The sequence below is a fragment of the Sphaeramia orbicularis genome, chromosome 11, assembly GCF_902148855.1.
Source record: "Sphaeramia orbicularis chromosome 11, fSphaOr1.1, whole genome shotgun sequence".
NCBI lineage: Eukaryota > Metazoa > Chordata > Actinopteri > Kurtiformes > Apogonidae > Sphaeramia > Sphaeramia orbicularis.
Window position 1 is genome coordinate 43,609,169 of NC_043967.1, and position 18,783 is coordinate 43,627,951.

Consider the following 18,783-nt stretch of genomic DNA (forward strand, 5'->3'; position numbering starts at 1 on the left):
ATAGGTTATTATGTATAAATGATAAACTAAGGTGTAATATTGTTAAAATTGCATGTATTTTTCTTACAAATTTTCAGGTTGTTGATATTTGTTCATGTTATGTTCAAGTATGGTACATAGATGTAAACATTTTCATAACAAAATTTTACTTTTTTCACTCAAAAACATAGAAAAAAACTTTGGAGTTGACATTATTTATAAGTTCTTATCCTCTTATTTATATTATTTTACTGGTCCAGCCCACTTTAGATCATATTAGGCTGAATGTGGCCCCTGAACTAAAATGAGATTGACACCCCTGTTCTAGGTGCTCATCACCAAAGCCGTGGAAAATCATTACTTCCTTTATAAATGCAGCAGGATTAATGGGTAGATTATAGGTAGCCTCAGTATGCTATAGTGTACATAGTATGGAAGTAAATCTGTGTCATCAGATTTTGAACTATAAAAGACACTGAATTTGTAGCACTGAATTTTTTTTGCACTGAAATGAAGTATCTTCATTTTTTTGCACTGAAATGAAGTATCTGAATTTTTTTTTTTTTTTTTTTTTTTTTTTTGCATTGAAATTAAGTGTATGAATTTTTTTTGCATTGAAATTACATATCTGAATTTTTTTTGCATTGAAATTACATATCTGAATTTTTTTTGCATTGAAATTAAGTATCTGAATTTTTTTTTGCTTTGAAATTAAGTGTCTAAATTTTTTTTTTTGCGCTGAAAAGAAGTATCTGAATTTTTTTTTTTTTTTGCATTGAAATTACGTATCTGAATTTTTTTTTGCATTGAAATTAAATACCTGAATTTTTTTGCATTGAAATTAAGTATCTGAATTTTTTTTGTATTGAAATTAAGTATTTGAATTTTTTGTTTTTGCACTAAAATTAAGTGTCTACGTTTTTTTTTACACTGAAATTAAGTATCTGAATTTTTTTTTTTTGCACTGAAATTAAGTATCTGAATTGTTTGTCTCTGAATTCAACTATGTTCTTAAATTTAGAATTTAAAAAATTCAGATGCTTAATTTCAGTGCAAAAAAATCAGAGCTAGAAATTCAGTGTCTTTTATAATTCAAAATCTGATGACACAGATTTACTTCCATAACATAGTATGTTATAGCTGCTGGTTATATATGTTCTTTTTTTAATCTGCTGTCCACACTCCAGTCCAGTAGGTGGCGGTAAATGCATCTTTCAGTTAGCTGCCAACCTCCATTAAAAGCAAATGAAGAAACTAGTTGGTTGTTTTCACGCCAGTCCGCTGTGGTTGTTTTGGACACATGCTCTGGACTCACAGGTAACACCAGTACAGACAGAGGACTGAAGTTCATGTTGGAAAATGTCTGCTAGACGGTCATCCAGAGTTAGAGGACCACCCTCAAAGTTTACGGATGAAACGAACGGATTTGAAGAAATGAGTGGTGAAGAAATGTCTGATGCAGAAAGGTAAAGTGAGCTGAGTTCATGCACCAGAGCAGACTGTGCACCAGGGCAGAGCTCTGCTGTCATCTGCCCACTGTTTACTCCTTTGACTTTATTCTATGTGGAAATCTATGCTTATGTTGCGAAGGTTTTTTTCTTAGAAGAGAACAGAGTCTGTGCCGTTCAGGCAGAAACCCAACAGCCCCTCCATGACTGAACACAGGTGAGCCCCCACCCCAGGAGAGGGGTGGGCTCCAGGGGCGGAGCCTCCGGGGGTTCTCCAGGTGGCCCTCCCGGAAGCCGGAGCAAAATTAATATTATTAATGTTTAATGCCCCTTTTTTTGTTTTTATTTTTTCAAATGGGGTGCCTGTAGGTAAATTCGCCTCTGGCTGTAGAATATGTGTATGTTGTACTTTTTGTGTGTAAAAGTGTGCTTGATGCTGTACAAAATATCGGCTAAAATTTGCTTAGAGGTCTTATTTATGTCTTTGTGCATAAGATATCAATATAAGTGAATCCTTAAAGGAACTTTGTGTTGGTAAATACAAGTTATGCAAATTTACAGGATTTCAGTTCTGTTGCAACATGTTGATGGTCATATGAACTATGTTTTCAGCTCAAAAATGTCCAGTTTCATCACAATTAATGCTATATTTTCATGTCACAAATGGCCAAGTTATATTTGAACTGAATTTACCTGAAAAACAAATATTCTATTCTTTTAGATTCCCCAATTTTTCTTACACGATTCTATCCTACATATCACATGTTTTATTTTTACAGGTTCAATATGGAGTATGGTGCTGATCCATCCTGCTTATGTTACACCAATACATACATTAAGAATGTCACACGTCACTTTTTAAATCAACAGTTTTCTAATAATAAGCACTTTTATAAAGAAATAACAATTCTATATTGTTATTTACTCTTTAGTATGATGATAAACTATACAATAAATAATTCTGATCCTAGTTTTTGCACAGGGATCATTTGTGGAAACAGTGACATGACTGCCGAGCATCAGTATGATGGGATCTGTAACAACCATGTCACATCCGTCCACTGCCACATTTTGTGTTTTTGTGTCAGCTGTTATTGTTTTAGATCCACAATACTAACATTTATGAATAAGAGGAGAATTAGCAATAGTAAGTATATAAGTTTGTTACTAATAAAGTACTGGTACTGACCAGAGCATCATGGGTAATGTCACGTCCGTCCACCAGCAAAAGTTTTCACATACACATGCTATTCAAAATCCAATATTTCTGAAAATATAGCTTCCACTGTCAAATAATATCAGTAGTCTGTGCACAAATGTATTAGCATTATTTCAACACAGTTCTATGCATTTCTTACAACTTTTTTTTTTTTTTAACAAAAATGGCCACTCATTTGACCCCCTAAGTAAATTTTAGCCGATGAACATATGTACATGTTCGATGACTTTTTTTTTTCGATAATCCAACGTTACCTAGTCTTGTTTGTGTAACACATTATTCTCTGTATGTTATTATATTCATGTGTCCGCCAGAGGTCACATTCAGTGGTATAGAGGGAGAACCCATGGTGATGTGACTGGTGATGTGGGCAGAGACCGAAGCCGCTCTCCACATCAGAGATGGAGGACGGAGGCAGAGCCTGATGATGGAGTCCCACAATCACTGACATTCAACCCCAAACGTGCCCCGGGTGTTCAGCCGCCACTCAACATGGGAAGCCCATCACCAGGTGAAATTTTTTCACACTTTTTCAGCGCTGCAGTTTTCAAACTCCTATGTGAAAACACCAACAAGAATGCAGCCAAAAACCTGGAGAGGGGAAAGAAGTTTGACTGGAGTGAAGTGACTCCAGGTGAAATGCAGAAGTTTGTTGGCATGCTGCTGTACATGTCGGTGCTGGATCTCCCCAGGATGAGTGACTTTTGGCGTCGAGAATCTATTTTCCATGTGGCATTCCCTGCTACCGTCATGGTCCGAAACCGGTTCATGTCCATCTTATCTAATCTTCAAATGAGTGACCCAGAAGAATGTGAAGAAAATGATAAGAAAAAGGGCTCAGAGGATTATGACCAGTTCCATTTGGTCAGACCGCTCATGGAAATGATTTGCATGAACTGCAAATCCATCTATCATCCAAGACAGCATCTTGCAGTGGATGAGAGGATGGTTAGGACCAAGGCCAGGTTCGGCATCAAACAGTATCTGAAGGGCAAGCCAACAAAGTGGGGGCTGAAGTTTTTTGTTCTGGCTGACGTCAATGGCTACATCATTGACTTCATACTCTACAAGCCCAACAGAGCTTCAGGAAAAGGGCTCTCGTTTGACATTGTAGCGACACTAGTCGACAAAGACTCCCTGGGATCTGGATATATTATCTATACAAACAATTTCTTCACCAATCCCATCCTCTTTCGACACCTGAGGCAGCAGGGATTCGGAGCTTGTGGGACATACAGGTAATGTGCAGTGGCTGCCCACTGCTCCTACAGTAGTGATATGTATCATAGATGGGATGGGTCAAATGTAGAGAAAAAATTTGTTTCAGTTTATGCAAGTACTTCGAAATAACAGTAATGAAAGTAATGTTCTTCTCATACAGGCAGGGAAGAGATGGTACCCCCACCACTCAAGAAAATGCCCTCACCAAAACATCCCCACGAGGCAGTATCCGGTGGATCAGGGACAGGGAGCTTCTGTTCGTCAAGTGGATGGATGTGAGAGAAGTCTCATTGTGTTCAACTGTGCACTCTGTGTTCAGTGGGGACATAGTGGACCACTATGTGTCAGGTGACGGGGCAGAACAAAAGATCTCCCTCCTCAGACCAACATCAGTCACAGAGTACAATAAGTACATGGGGGGAGTGGACACCTCTGACCAGATGATCGGTACACATTCAGTTCCCCGGAAAACTATGAGATGGACCGTCACTATTTTTCAGCATCTGGTTGACATCGCTGCGACAAACTCCTTCATCATCCACACAGATCGCTGTGACAGCATGCAACAAAACCCCATGACCCGTCAGCGATTCCAGGAGCAACTCACTGCACACCTCCTTGGTGTTAAGTTGAAAAATGTCCCTCAGATACCCCCAGGTCAGAAACACCTACCTGTCCCCACCAGAAGCGAACATACTGAGGCTCACAAAGCCGGTCAGGGGCGACGGCGCTGCAGACTCTGCCATAGGAGCACTGCATGGATGTGTGAGGCCTGTGATGTGGGCCTGTGTCTGCAGCCAGACAGGAACTGTTTCTGGCAGCACCACCAAGGCCACTCTCTGCAGTAGAGGAAGGACAGTTGCCCTGTGGGGTAAAAAACGCCTGTACATTGTTTGCATTTTTGCCTTGTTTGTGCACAACAAGAGACAAAGATTCACAATTTTTTTTTTATGTACATTGTTTTTATACTTTTCAAAGTTCACATTTAACATTCAAAATCTGTTATTCATGTTTAATTTTGGTGTTTTTTATCTACTAAAACTCAAATCCAATTTCATTTTTGTGGTTTTCTTTCATTTTAAGCTGTTATTTCAGTATTATAACATGCAGTAAATTGTAAGTCACTGCTAGATTTTGAAAGGTCCAAGTGTTCTGAAAAAATGGGCAAAAGGACTTACAGCATATTTTCTAATCTTTTTATTGTCAAAGTAAGAAAAAAAAAAGTCCAGGTGTACTATTTTAGACTTAGGATTTAAAGGGAATGCGCTTGTCGGTGACTCATGTAGACTTGGCTGTCAAATATCTTGAATAGCTCGCTGCTTCCCTGATGTGCTACTGTCAACTTGAGACTTGCATTCTAAGTCCATTCTCTTAGACCATTCATACCAAGACTGAACTCAGTGAACTTGATATTGAGAAACGCCTAATATCTCCATTTGGTTACCTGTGTGTTCTGGTTTGAGAAAGGAAGCTGAGGATTTTTTTCCCCTTTTTTGAGATAGCTGGTCCTTTCTCACCCCCTCATTATGCTCTGCTGGTGCCACTGGTTTCATGGCCTGAGGATGAACTATCCCTGAGGCTGTTGTTCCCATCAGATGACACCAGTATGAAGAGCATGTTGGGTGAGTGGAGTCTCAGATACTGGTCTCCTGTGGACAATAGTTTCTCCTTTTTTGAAACAGTAGTGGAATATAACTAGTGTTAAGTCTGCTTTGCCACTGAGAAATATTCCTCTACTCTGTGACCCCCCATCAGGTTAAATAGTTTGAAAACTGTACTCTACATGACTATTTGCACTCCTACACCGTGGGTCTGCAAAGACTGAACAGCTGTCAGCGCCCTCCTGGTTAAATCCCTTATTGAGAATTTTGTGAATAAACACAGTCTCCACTCACATGGACAATTTAACTGGCCCTTGAGTTTAAAAGTGTGGATGTTAACACCCCAACTACTCTAAACTACTTGGTTGTGTCTGTCTGGTGGGTGGATCCTGACAAAGTTGGGAGTTTTGGTTCCTCAAAAGCATGCAGCCTTTGCAAATGGAGTCACCCAGTTTAGATGAGCCTCAGTGACTCCTGACAGACCTGAACACATACACAAAACCTTTACCGTTCACCAGTTTATATAGGTGTGTTCATCACATTATGATCAATAACTAATTGGTTAGTTTTTCTTGAATTTCTACCAGTGTAATGAATGTATTTTTCTTCATATAGCAAGTACAATCATTCAATTGCTATTAACACGCCTGTCACAAAACTCTTGATCCCTGAAAGAAATATGACGCCTCATTCTTCAGTCTTACCTCCATCTTTGAGGTCAGAAACGGGCAGGTCGCCCCAATGACCTGCAACGACTTCAGAAACACTCAGCTGTGTCAGGATTCACCCAGAAGACACACAGATTATGAGTATTTTGTCATAATTTAAGTGTTTGACTCACTGTAGAAACTGTTTAACTCTTTAATTCATACACGTGTAATATTTTAAAGAGTTTTAATCTATACTGAATACAGAGGCAGTGAACCTGAAAGATTAAGATAAATTCTATGTTCAGATTGTTTGTCGTTTTATGGCGTTTTCTTTTTAGTCTCATACCAAACAGTGGAGGTGAGCCAGTTTGTCTCCATTAAAAAAATCCTGCACAGAGTAACAGGATGACAGAGTGGACAGGGTTAAAATCCTACAAATACTGAATGGCCAGGGAGGAGGGAAAAACATGACAGGAACTGTGAGTCTCACCTGTCAATCAGACTCACACTGGACCATAAGTGATATACACTTAATGTCACTCAGGCCATAGAACAGTTTTTTTTTAATGATTACAATTGTACAAATGATTCCATGTATTTATAAAAGTGTTTATTTTCAACTAAAAAATAAAATGTACATTTCCACAAACTACAGTCTGACAGTGGTTCATTTATTAGAAGTACAGTTTGGCCATGGCCTGCAGGAATCTCTTTTTCCTCTTCTGTGCAGCCAGTTGTAGCACCTCCTCAGGGTTACTGGTGTTCAGCTCTGTCTGACCGATCGCTTTAACCTGAAAGGCCAGAAATGAGACATTAAACACGAGTATTCAATAGATTTTGCCAGATCCTTATCAACAACCGCTTCAGAATCAACTTTAATGCCAAATATTTTCACCTGAGGAATTTGTGTTGGTGTATTGGAGAATTTCAGGAAAAAAAAACCCACTTAAAATAAACACAGAATTATGCAAAAAGGGCAGGGTTAAAACATGTCAGAATAATGTTCTGTACCAGTGATGCATGTATAACTTTTTCAACTGTTAGTCCAAACCCCACAGACATTCTGACTAGAAGTGTTCCGTTAAACTGCATGTGAGCTGCCCCCCCCACTAATGAGGGGACAGACCAGGTGGAGTGCACAGGTGAAACCAATCTCCTGATGAGCATCCTGTCCGACTCAGTCTAAGCAGAGCAGTTTGCAGTCAATGTGGAGAAACAATGGCAGTGTTCACATTGCAGCTTCAGTAAATAAGTTTTCCTCAAGATTTGTGACTGAACTGTGGCGTCCCTCTTTACAACTTCGGATGGACAGCTGGTAAGCACCTAGCAAAATAACTGCATCTGTCTGAAACCTCCTTTGTTCACTTGCAGTTTTCAAGAGCACTTGGGATATTTGGACTTTAATGAACATTAAGTTTAATGTGCTTTCTGTTTGTGCATGAATTGCAAAGTTGTTTATTGTTTACTAGCCTTTTAAGTACTATAATAATTATTCATTCATTTTGATGGATGTATTTAATTTGAAGATTTACTAAAAATGTATTTTTCAAACACTAAGTTAACTGGTTAAAACAAATTATGAAATATAAATTAATTAAAATATAAATAAGGAAAGATGAAATGGTTAAAAGCATTTGATTAAATTGAAGTTCTGTATATTGTTTAAAAACACCTTGGTTTAAAATGTATTAACAAGTTAAGCATTTATTATTTAAAATGGGATTTTTGTTTAAAAAATGTTAAAATTGTTAAATCTGTTTCAAAAATATCCGGTTGGTTAAAACTGACAAGATAAATACTATATTGGATGTAATTGGTTGTTTTAAATTAATTTCTAAGAAAAAGTTTGTTTTTAAAAACATAACTTTTGTAAAAGGTCGAAGTGCTGAAGAAATGTTTGACTAATTATCTCTGTATTTGTTTTTTGAGGTTTTTCACCTAAACATACTAGAGACACCAAACATAATTGAAAAATATGTTAAATCTACCTGCTACTTCAATAACAAGCAAAAGGACTATTGAATGACTGGTTCTTTGAAGTTCAGGGAAAACATCAAGTAAAGAAAAGTTCTTTCAAGTAGAGAACATCGCCAAAAATTAGAACAGACTTGACAAGAAGCATCAAATGGAATCTGCAATAATTAACAATAACCATCATACTGGATGTACTGTTCTCAACCTAGATTTTAATGAACTTGTAATAGTTGAAACTAACTCTGACAAAACACTTGAACTCTATTACGTCTATAAGGAGCTTTTGATGTGAACAGACACCATGTTAGCCGCAATGTGAGGTGCACAGTTTGCATTAGTGGATATTTGTTGAATGTTGGTGTTTTGTTGCAAATCAATATACATTTTTCTATTGACACATTTAAAAAGGGTAAGTGTTACGTCAGTCGAAATTTATAAACTTCAAAAATCATTTAAAAACAAATCATATGAGACATTTTAAGGCCTGAAATTCACTTTTTAAAGACTAACAGAAGCGCTAGAAAACCTGTCAAAGCACTTTTTACTGTTTGAATTACTCACAGCTATTTGTCTCTTCTCAGTCTCGCCCCGTTTGTGGTGAATATCTGAACAATGAGTCAAAGACTGTTACAGTAACAGTGATAGAAAACCCAATCCTCACAGGTCTTTGTTTTCCCTCTAATCAATGATCTTAAAGGATACGGGTCAGATATTCCAGAATGGTGACATCCCAGATGTAATCGTAGAAAGAGTCCATGGCATCGTGACTGTAGTAATAAAAGGACAAATTTAATGTGTCGTACGTCAGTTCTGATGGTTGTAGGTATTAGACTCTTTTATGTTGTAAAGTACCTGTTCTGTTCCTGAAGAGCTTTAAACGCAGTCATATAGTCGACTTCTCTCAAAAACTGGCAGAGAACGGCAACCTATAAAAGATAAAATAGGCTTTTAACTTAAAAAAAACCACTAATATGATAAATCTATAAAACAGACAAGGTACGGAAAGATATCCTCTGTTTAATCCTCACTAGTGTTGAACTATAAAATGTGACAGGTCTCCATTCAGCAGGTACAGCTATTATTCGAATCGGGTTCATTGAAATCAGTGAAATGTCTGGTTTAACCTCTGACCTGTGTGTGACAGTTCATCATCGAACAGCACTTGATCATCCTCTTCAGCACCTGCAAATAAAAATAACTTATTCACTGTAGGAAAGTAAGTTAAGGGATGTTTTCACAATTCATTTATTTTTCTCAACTGATTATATAGTCCAAAACTTTTCATAGTTTCTCAGCAGCATAAGTAATTTTTACATTTACAACAGTCCAAAACTTACTGAACAAAAAAGGGAGAAGCAAGAGCCAGCATATTTGCAGTAAAAATAATTATTCATTCATCAGTGATGTATATTAAATTCAGTTGAAGTCCACAATGCACATAGGTTGTAATTCAGAAAATGTTATAAAACCCTGTATAATTGACATTTTCTTACTATACATTATCTGAACTGAGAATGTGACGTTTTTGTTTCATCTGTAAAGCTTTTCATTTGTGTGATGTACCTGGTCTGTGTAGACGTCAGGTGGTACAGCTTTGGTGAAGAAGTCGGAGCACACAGCTCCAGCCTGAAGGTACAGGTTCAGGGCAGCAGAGTACTGGTTTGTGACTACAGACAAGAAAAATAACGAAAAAAGGCAGTGATGTAATGGTAATAAAAAATGGGAATTCTCTACTAAAAAAAAAAATACATCCTTTATTTGTATCAGATGAAAGGAACCATAAAATATGTTGACATTTGTGTTTTTGTCTCCCATTTGTAATGCTGACGGTGTTCCAATAACAGCAGGAATGTTCACAATACCTAAAAGCTTTTTTAGTTACACCTCATTAGTTCCTCTGTTAAAAATATAATTTTAATTAGAGTGGCACAAGATGGAAGAAAGTTAGAAAAGTAATGAAAAGGAAGAAGTTACTGTACTTTAAACACCCTACAAGTAATTTAACTGTACTTCAATCATGTAAAATCATGATTAAATACATGTAGAAGTAAAGATTAATCTTCCAAACACTGATCAAAATGTAACCATTGACCTAAAACTTGAAATTCTGTCACTGTCCTTAGTCAAGGATGTCAAATTCAGGGGCAACATACAGCCCAATTTGACCACAAATGGCAAAATAATAACTTATAAATGATGACAGCTCCAGATTTGTCTTTCAGTGCAAGAATGTAAAATTACAGTATAAAAACGTTTACATTTACAACCTCTTTGGAGGGCCTGTTTTGGCCCGTGGGTCGTATGTTTGACCCTGTTGCTAAGTTCATGGAGGTGGTTTAGCAGCTCTGCCCTTAACAGAACATTCATAGCTACTTGAACCTCTGAAGTATGCATAGTTTTCTTACCAAAGTAAATGTCGGCCTGTGTGATGAGCCAGGACTGATTATTGGGGTTCAGGGTGAGGGCGTAGGATACCAGCTCTTTAACCGTCACAGCCACAGCTTCAACATCCACTGCCTGTATACTGATCAACACATGATGACATTAATGCTAAAAGACTGATTTAATGTGTAGGAAACCGTAGTTGTTTTTACTATATTTATTCTTACTTTGGCAGAGAAGATGGCCAGATGGAGAGGTGTTCTGCTGTCACCTCATTTACAATATCATCCTGCACAAAAAGTAAACATTTGGATCAGTCAGCAGGTCAATTTAACACAGACAGTTCAACTATCACACAACCTACAGTGTGTTATGAGGTCAAAAAAAAAAAAAAAAATTCAGTATATAACCCTTTACATGTGGGACATACCCGGACAATACTGTGGAGTCTCACAAAAAGGGAGATGAGTGTTGTCAGCACCAGTGGCTCCTGTTGCAAAATAAAACCATAACATCTTATTTGAAAAATTTACTCCTATTTCTACAGCCTTGTTTGTTTTTAGTCTATACTTACTCTAAGTTTCTTGATGAAAGTGATAAATTTGCTCCTAAGCAGGACAGAATAAAATAAACAGCATATTAATATTGTTTAAGACATGTAAAAGTAGTTTTGTGTTCTGTATAAGAGTTGTAGCAGATACCTGTGCAGGATGCCCATGGAGGACTCCCTCTGTTTAATGAGGCCCACTCGGCCATCGTTGTTCCTCTTGTGCTGAATGGACACACTGCAGATCTGAACCACCACGTCCCACAGCTCTTTGGCCGTGCGTCTGCTCTCTTTAGGACCTGGGAGCTCTTTGCATGTGGAAGCCAGAAGCTGACCGAGCTGACGGAAACACAAGACGCATGTTTACACTTGATCAATGTAGTGTTCAGATCCTGTATATACAGTGTCTAAGCCTATTTCTGTTTTTTTTTTTTTTATAGATTTTACCTTGATGTACGGGTTGTTCATGACCAAAGATGGCGGCACCTGCAGAGTCAGGTAGTCATTCTCTCTCCAGTTCAACATGAAGGCGACGCATTCCTCACCAACCACCTGACGCAGAGGCAGATCTGGAGGAATACAAACCACAGAGTCCCCTTTTAAGACTGCTGATCCACAATTAAAAACAGAATATCTGCCATATATCATGTACAGTTCAAAGTTAGATATGTTCTTATACAGTTTGGTGCAGACCAAATAATGACTTTGTACACACTGACCATGAATTCTCATCTCCAGGTAACCTCGGACCCTGCTGACCAGGTCAGGGGGTGGTCTTTCTTTGCTGCCCTCAGCTGCCATAGTTTCATGAGCCCTGACCTCGAGCAGCAGCATCTCATTCAGCATCACCTGCCTCAACTTAGGTGAAAACTCAGTAACAAGCTCCAAACAGGCGGAGAAGAGCTGCCGCGCATGACCAAAGTCCTGAGACAACAGAAAATCATCAAATTATTGAACATGTTGCACTCGGCTTAACACCGTTATGTGATTAGTCAGCTGAAATGCTTTGTAGTTGCATTTAAATGTATGTTTACATGAGTTAGGACTAAAAATGTCCCGTCACCTTTATTGATATGCAGTGGAGACCTTTGGCCATGAGGATATAGACCAGGTCCTTGGTCAGGTTGTCTTTAATACTGAGGATCACGTTGATGTAATCAGAAGGAACCTCCCACTGCACAAACACACAGGATTTCATTACGGTCCCTTTTCTTGTATGTTTAATAATAAATATCTACATCTAAATTCCTATTATCCTAAATTATTGCATAGTACTAAAAACAAAATTACATGTTACCCCTCTAGGAAATGAATTTTTTAAGGTTATTTTTTTGGCATCTGACCTTGCTGTTGACCCTCCAGAAGGGCCTTTCAGCCATGCCGTGGAGCTCAATGAGGATCTGCCTGATCCTGCGTGGCTCCAGTGAGAGGATGAGCTGCTGCTCCAGCTGTCCAATGTTCACACTAGCTGAAGCTGTGGAGGAACACAAGCTTAAGAAGACTGACACTAACAACACTGAGCCCTAAACAGGACAAGTTTGAATGTCATTTACAAAAGAAATGCAGAGCTGAACCTGGAATGTCATAGAAGGATGGCAGAGGTTTGGCGCTGAGGTTGATTGTGGCTGATCTCTTCCTCATCTGCTCCACCAGAACCTTCCTCTCCTCCTCCTTCAGGAGCTCCATGAAGAGTTTATGAGATGACACCATGAAGACCAGAGACAGCTCCTCTAAGCTCTCACACAGAGTCCTGCAGGAAAAAAAGTGTTTAGAGGATAAATTTATACTGAATGATGGAGGATGAATTTTCACCCTTTAAGTAAAAGCACTAATCTTACACTGAAAATATTCCACAACAAGAAAGAGTTCTGCAAGTTCTTGACAATCGTAAGTAGAAAATGATAAACACCTGTAATGTGAGAAGTAACTAAGCTGTCAGACAAATATAGGATATCTGCCTCTGAGTTGTAGTGAAGTAGAAGTATGAAGTTGCATTAATGTAAACATCGCAAATGTTTACACTTTTGCAAGTGACACAAAAACATTAGTGGATGTTAGTGATTTTATGTCATTTTAACATGGATCAATGAAAAGTCCAAGTAGAATATGAAGATACTATGGCACAACAATCAGCAGAGTAAGTTTGTATTGGTTATTTGTGAATAAAATAACTCTACTACATGCCACATACTTCATGAAATTGGCCATGTTTCTTCTGGATGTCTCTGGAGGACAGTCTTTTTCCAGTGATCGTGTGCAGACCTGCAGGTCAAAAAAACAATAGCTTTTAAATGCATAGGAATACTTGTAATTTAATATTATGAGATCACCCTCATATCATACTCCCCAAACCTCATGGAACTTGACATTTAAAAAAAAAAACATGCAAAACCTCATAAAACTAATCTTATTAAAATTATGTGACAAAGTGAGTACCTCTAAAATGAAATCCACTATGCGTTTACTGGGTTTCAGCAGCAGCTGCTGGAAACGCACACTGAGGATTTCTCCTTCCAGAGCATCTCGAATGGCGTTGCAAACACAAATCTTATGGCAGACCTCATCCAGGCCTGATTCCCTGCACAGATAAAGAGTTTGTGGAAGACAGTGAGGAGCAGTGATGAACAGAAGAAAGAATGCATTATCCCACTTATTACATCAGTTCTCAGTATGCTTGTTAAATTAGAGTTTTGATTTTGGTGGAGTTGTGGTCTCACCCTTGTTGGACTTTGTAGAGGAACTCCCTGAGAACAGAACGTCTAAAGTGGTTTGGCAGACTGCGAGACACATTATCTTTAATGAAGGCTTCAATCACAGCCTAGAAGAGAAAATGATGCATATGTACATCAGATTTTAAATGACAGATTATGTACATCCTGTAACACATTTACTGAATCATTAACCTCTATTCTCATCTAATAACCTCGTATTATTTTGATTAATTTGCCACTTGCTTTCTATGTCATATATTTGTATCTGACAAGCTGAAATCTGGAAACAGTCCCCCCCCCACTCTAAACTTCCACGTGAATCATTATGTATTCAATAGGGTTTAGGCAGCAAGAAGGTCCTGGGTTCGATTCCCTGGGAGGACCTTTCTCTGTGGAGTTTGCATGTTCTCCCTGTGTCTGCGTGGGTTCTCTCTGGGCCCTCCAGTTTGTCAATATGTCAGTTGGTTAAGCTAAATTACCCATAGCGAAAATGTGTGTGTGATTCATGTCTATATGTCAGCCCTGCGATGAACTGGTGACAAGTCCAGGGTGTACCCAACCTTCCCCCATAGGTAGCTAAGATGGGCTCCAGCACCCCCACGACCCTCTCTAGGACATAATGGTTCAGATTTACTGAAAGAATGAAAGTTTAATGAGTTTTTCTCATTCTCTTACCTGGTAGTTGCACGCCCTGATCAGGCTGTTGATCTGGTCGTAGGGTAACGTCTGGGAGTCAGAGGGGTCACAGTCTCCAGTCAAAGCTTTGCAGGCGTTCCAGTAACCAGCCAGACGCTTCTCATCCAGGTGAACATGGATAGTCGAATCCAGCTGACAAACATTCAGCAAAAACAAAGATCCATAAACTTTCTTTGTGGCTGAAAGCTTCACCTAAAATAATCTCTGTGTATTCATGAGATAACGACAAGTGAAGTCTTAAAGTCCACCATAAATCACAAAAACTACCTTCTTTAGCAGCTCCTTCGTCTGTCTGAAGTGATCTCTGGCTTTCTCATGAGCAGGCTGGTCTGTGCAGCCTTGCTGGAAGAAAATACCTCCTAAATCATAATGTACCTGTAAAACACAATTTTAGAATAAAGAGTCATTTGAAAGTGAATTTTACTACTAAAAAGATTGTGGACCACAGATGTAAACATCCCCCAACCTGACAGTGCAGCTCGTCAGCGCTGATGCAAAGTCCTGCGGTGGACGACTCTGTCTCTCCATTGGCTGCAGCATCAGCAGCCAGTAAATCCAAAGTCCTCAAAGTGTGAACGTAGAAATCTTTCTTCAGCTGCAGAGCTCCTTCCAGGACACTGATGGAATCTGCTGCCTGCTCTTTAAGCTGAGAGAAGAAGGATAAGAGAAAGATACACAGCAGTTTATAATCTCAGTTTATCAGCATAGAGGAAAAAAACTCTTTCCATAAAAAGCAATTAAACTCACCACAGTAAGGATGTTTTCAGTCATTTCCTTCTCCTGCTGCACAATACTCAACCTAAAAGAGGAAAAAAAAATCATTGATGTCTGTATTACCATTAAACCATGCACTTAAACTTTATTTGGACATGCTTATGTGAATTAGAAGTACAAGCAGGTTATCATGAAGTCAGTCTTTTAATGGAGGTTGCATGCAGAACTCACATGTTCATCTGATGAGGTCCTGGTTTGGTCTGTTTCTCTGGAAAGCTGCTGAGGACAATGGTTCTGATGGCCCTTTAAACACAGTGAACATGCTTAGTTATTTTTTGTGTTTGAGTTTTTCCTTCTTTCATTAACAAATCTCTCTAATATGAATGAAGTTTCTATGTATGTGAACCAATCCATTTCCAACATATCGTGTCCATTGTAGAGAAGAAGCACTAAATGTATTATTATTGCCTTTAGTTATGATGCTTTAAAGACTTTACTCAGCTGATGTGACGTTTGTGTGTTTTGTAGTCTTCACTCACCAGCGGTTGTAAATGATGACACCCATTGCAGTGGTGGGAGGCAGCGTGGATAGATCCAGGTCCACATGTTTCACTCCTGGAGGCACTTTACTCACACACAGGAGCTCGTTCAGTAACATGTTCAACACTGGAATAGTCAATCTGACAGAGAAAGAGGCAGATCATTACAACATTAATTATCGATTTATATACATATACATACATACATATATATATATATATATACATATATATATATATATATATATATATATATATATATATATATATATATATATATATATATATATATATATATATATATATATAATGAAGACAGGGTAAGAACTATGACATGCTTGGGAACTTCAGATTTTTTTACTGCATACATTTACATAAATTAAAAGTTAACATTACAGGAAGTCATAAATCTCAATGTAAGTGAGATATTATGAGAAATTATGACACAGACACACATTATACACACTCTTGGTAAAATTTTAACACATGCCAACCCTTTCTCGAGTACATCCAGGTCCCATTTCATATGAGCAGCTACTTTCAATGCCAGCAGCTTCAGAGTACGGTTCCTGCGATTGTCTGCTGGAGGCTGCACTTGATTCTGTTCATTCACTGAAGGCTTCGACGCCTGCTCCAGGAACTGGATTATCAGCTGCACTGGTGTGGGATCTATGGAGAACAAAATATAGTATATACACAACAGCATGAACAACTTACGTTTCCCTTAGGATCCATTAAAAACATCCAACCTTTGATCATTTAAAGAAATACTTATGACCCTGGAGACAAGAATAATTACAGCTACAATTTATATCTTAAACATTTTACTTAGTAAATAAACTTAATTTGGAACGGGACACAATGGAGAATAAATGACCTTATGACAAAACAAAACAAACTAAATACGTTAACATCAGCATGCAACTACAGGGATGTTAATGCAGATATACCGACCAGGATTAGACTTTTGTAGGTGTTTCTCCAACAGGCTGCCATCCAGGAGAAACTCAAACCAGGATGTCTGCAGAGGTGTACCAGGCCAGCTGCTAACCACTGCAGCTACCCGGTCGGCTGCCTCCACACTCATCCTCCCCTGGTGAAGGATGTAGAAGTAGTTTTTTTTTTTTTTTTAGAAATAATAGTGTTCAGAAGCAAGACACTAAATGAAGAATACTATCGCTTCCATCTGTGCATTGTAAGAATAAGTATTACACATTAAATTATGTAAAAGATCAATGGTCAAAGGAGTGTTTAAAGAGTATGATGTGTTATAACTAAACAAAATTATAAAAGTTAATGATTTTTGTTTTTAGTTAATTACTAATCTTTAAAAATATGATTAAATCTGGATTTTAGGCTTAAAACTTTTTTTTTTTTTTTTTAATAAAACATGCATCATAATTCCACCTAATTTTTATGAATACAGTCTTTTATTTCATGTACATTTTTAAAACAAGCCACTGAGGTGTATGATTTAGTATAACATTTTTAGTACACTATCAAACTTTTCTTTAACTTTGCTCAATCTGTTTTTCATCTGCTTCACTGAAACTCCACCGATATTAATAGAAATGTAATATTTTTACTACATTATTCATACAATTCGACAATTTTTGGATGGCCAGTGACATATCTATGGTTAAAACCTAGAGATTTACCTTCAAGGTAAATTGTGGCAGTCATAGTGCTTCAAAATAAATGTTGTATATAAATGTAAATAAATGTCTGCATTAATGGTGAAATAATGGTACCTTGGTGACGTGTATTGTTGCAAATATCATACAATAAAAAAGGCACAGTTTGTGTTTTAGTTATGTAGTTTTTTTTTATATAACTAATAGATATGTGTTGTGTATTAAACACCCAACGTAAACAAATATTAACCTAACGATACTATTTACAAAAATCATCTTATTTTCTATTTATCATTGACAGTTTGTTTTTCCAAGAGGACTTAGTGGAGGTTGAATTTGTTGTACACGCTGTCCCACATGAGCGGGGTTTCAAACGTCTTCAGCAGAAATGAGTGAACCGCACTCACACGGGCTGCCTTCAGTGCTAAATCAAACGCACCCTTTGTACCATTCACTGTTGTGTCTGATACTAACGATGTTTTGCTAATTTTCTTGCCAACTGTCTGAGCGTTACAGTCTCACACTAACGGACGAATTATCTTACCTTTAGGCAGAAAAGAACAACCAGACAGAGACAGGCTAAATGCAAGAAAATATGAAATAACAGGGACAGCTACACAGAGTGCTTAAGTCTCACATATTTCATTCTGTGACTCGACATCGGCTCCTCCGTAATTCCGCTTCCGCTTCAATCGCAACGAAGACACAGGATGCGTAACATTTGCGCATTTTTATACTCTTGTTGCACAAAGTGGTTAATGCGTGGACGTATGAGAGAGCGGCAAATAGATCAAAACTTAAAATATACAAATTTGATTAAAAGAAAAAAAAACAAAAAAACTCTTGAACTCATCTACAATGACTAAAAAATACAGAATTGGTGTTCAATGTGGGTAAAATTAAAAGATTATACTTGAAATAAATGAAAATGTTAAACATGTAAACCTCTATATGGATGTTTAATGATTTCATATATATATATATATATATATATATATATATATATATATATATATATAGATAGATAGATAGATAGATAGATAGATAGATAGATAGATAGATAGATAGATAGATAGATAGAGAGAGAGAGAGAGAGAGAGAGAGAGAGAGAGAGAGAGAAATGAAAATGTCATGATAGAAATTGCAAAGACAGGAGAAAAGTAGCCCGTCATTATTGGTCTGTTTATTTGTTTTAACCAGAGATGTGTCACATCATTTTAATAAAATGAACGATACTGTAATCATTCTTACTGATTAATATTATTATCATTATTATTATTATTAGTAGTAGTAGTAATAGTATTTGTTAGTACAATTATTTATTTCTGTGAGTATTCCTAATGCCCATTTGCCTGTTTTTATAGTTATTGTTATTTTGTTTTCCTTTTATCTTCTAATTCCTCTTATATGTATACATATAGTGTTGTGTTGGTACTGGAATCTTAATTTCCCAGAGGGCACTGCCCAC

The 18,783-nt window shown here is 37.5% G+C and overlaps 2 protein-coding genes across 2 annotated transcripts; one reads left to right on the top strand and one right to left on the bottom strand.

Moving 5' to 3' along the window:
- Positions 1 to 1,241: 1,241 nt before the first annotated feature.
- On the top strand, positions 1,242 to 6,504 carry LOC115428523 (piggyBac transposable element-derived protein 4-like). The gene is made up of 3 exons (XM_030147620.1): positions 1,242 to 1,445; positions 2,961 to 3,884; positions 4,028 to 6,504. Exons 1-3 carry the CDS (start codon positions 1,339 to 1,341, stop codon positions 4,713 to 4,715), a joined length of 1,719 nt encoding a protein of 572 aa, XP_030003480.1. The 5' UTR covers positions 1,242 to 1,338; the 3' UTR covers positions 4,716 to 6,504.
- Positions 6,505 to 6,706: 202 nt separating this feature from the next.
- Positions 6,707 to 17,980, bottom strand: ints8 (integrator complex subunit 8). Its single transcript, XM_030147619.1, has 28 exons — positions 17,860 to 17,980; positions 16,636 to 16,774; positions 16,176 to 16,350; positions 15,682 to 15,822; positions 15,374 to 15,445; positions 15,176 to 15,227; positions 14,895 to 15,074; positions 14,696 to 14,803; positions 14,408 to 14,560; positions 13,739 to 13,839; positions 13,458 to 13,599; positions 13,213 to 13,283; positions 12,596 to 12,771; positions 12,365 to 12,495; positions 12,085 to 12,195; positions 11,741 to 11,945; positions 11,469 to 11,590; positions 11,176 to 11,360; positions 11,049 to 11,082; positions 10,905 to 10,964; positions 10,702 to 10,763; positions 10,498 to 10,616; positions 9,656 to 9,759; positions 9,224 to 9,274; positions 8,945 to 9,018; positions 8,795 to 8,859; positions 8,654 to 8,697; positions 6,707 to 6,909 (listed from the first exon to the last, which is right to left on the bottom strand). The coding sequence occupies exons 2-28, from the start codon at positions 16,766 to 16,768 to the stop codon at positions 6,793 to 6,795; spliced, it is 2,988 nt and encodes a 995-aa protein (XP_030003479.1). The 5' UTR covers positions 16,769 to 16,774; positions 17,860 to 17,980; the 3' UTR covers positions 6,707 to 6,792.
- Between the last annotated feature and the right edge of the window lie 803 nt (positions 17,981 to 18,783).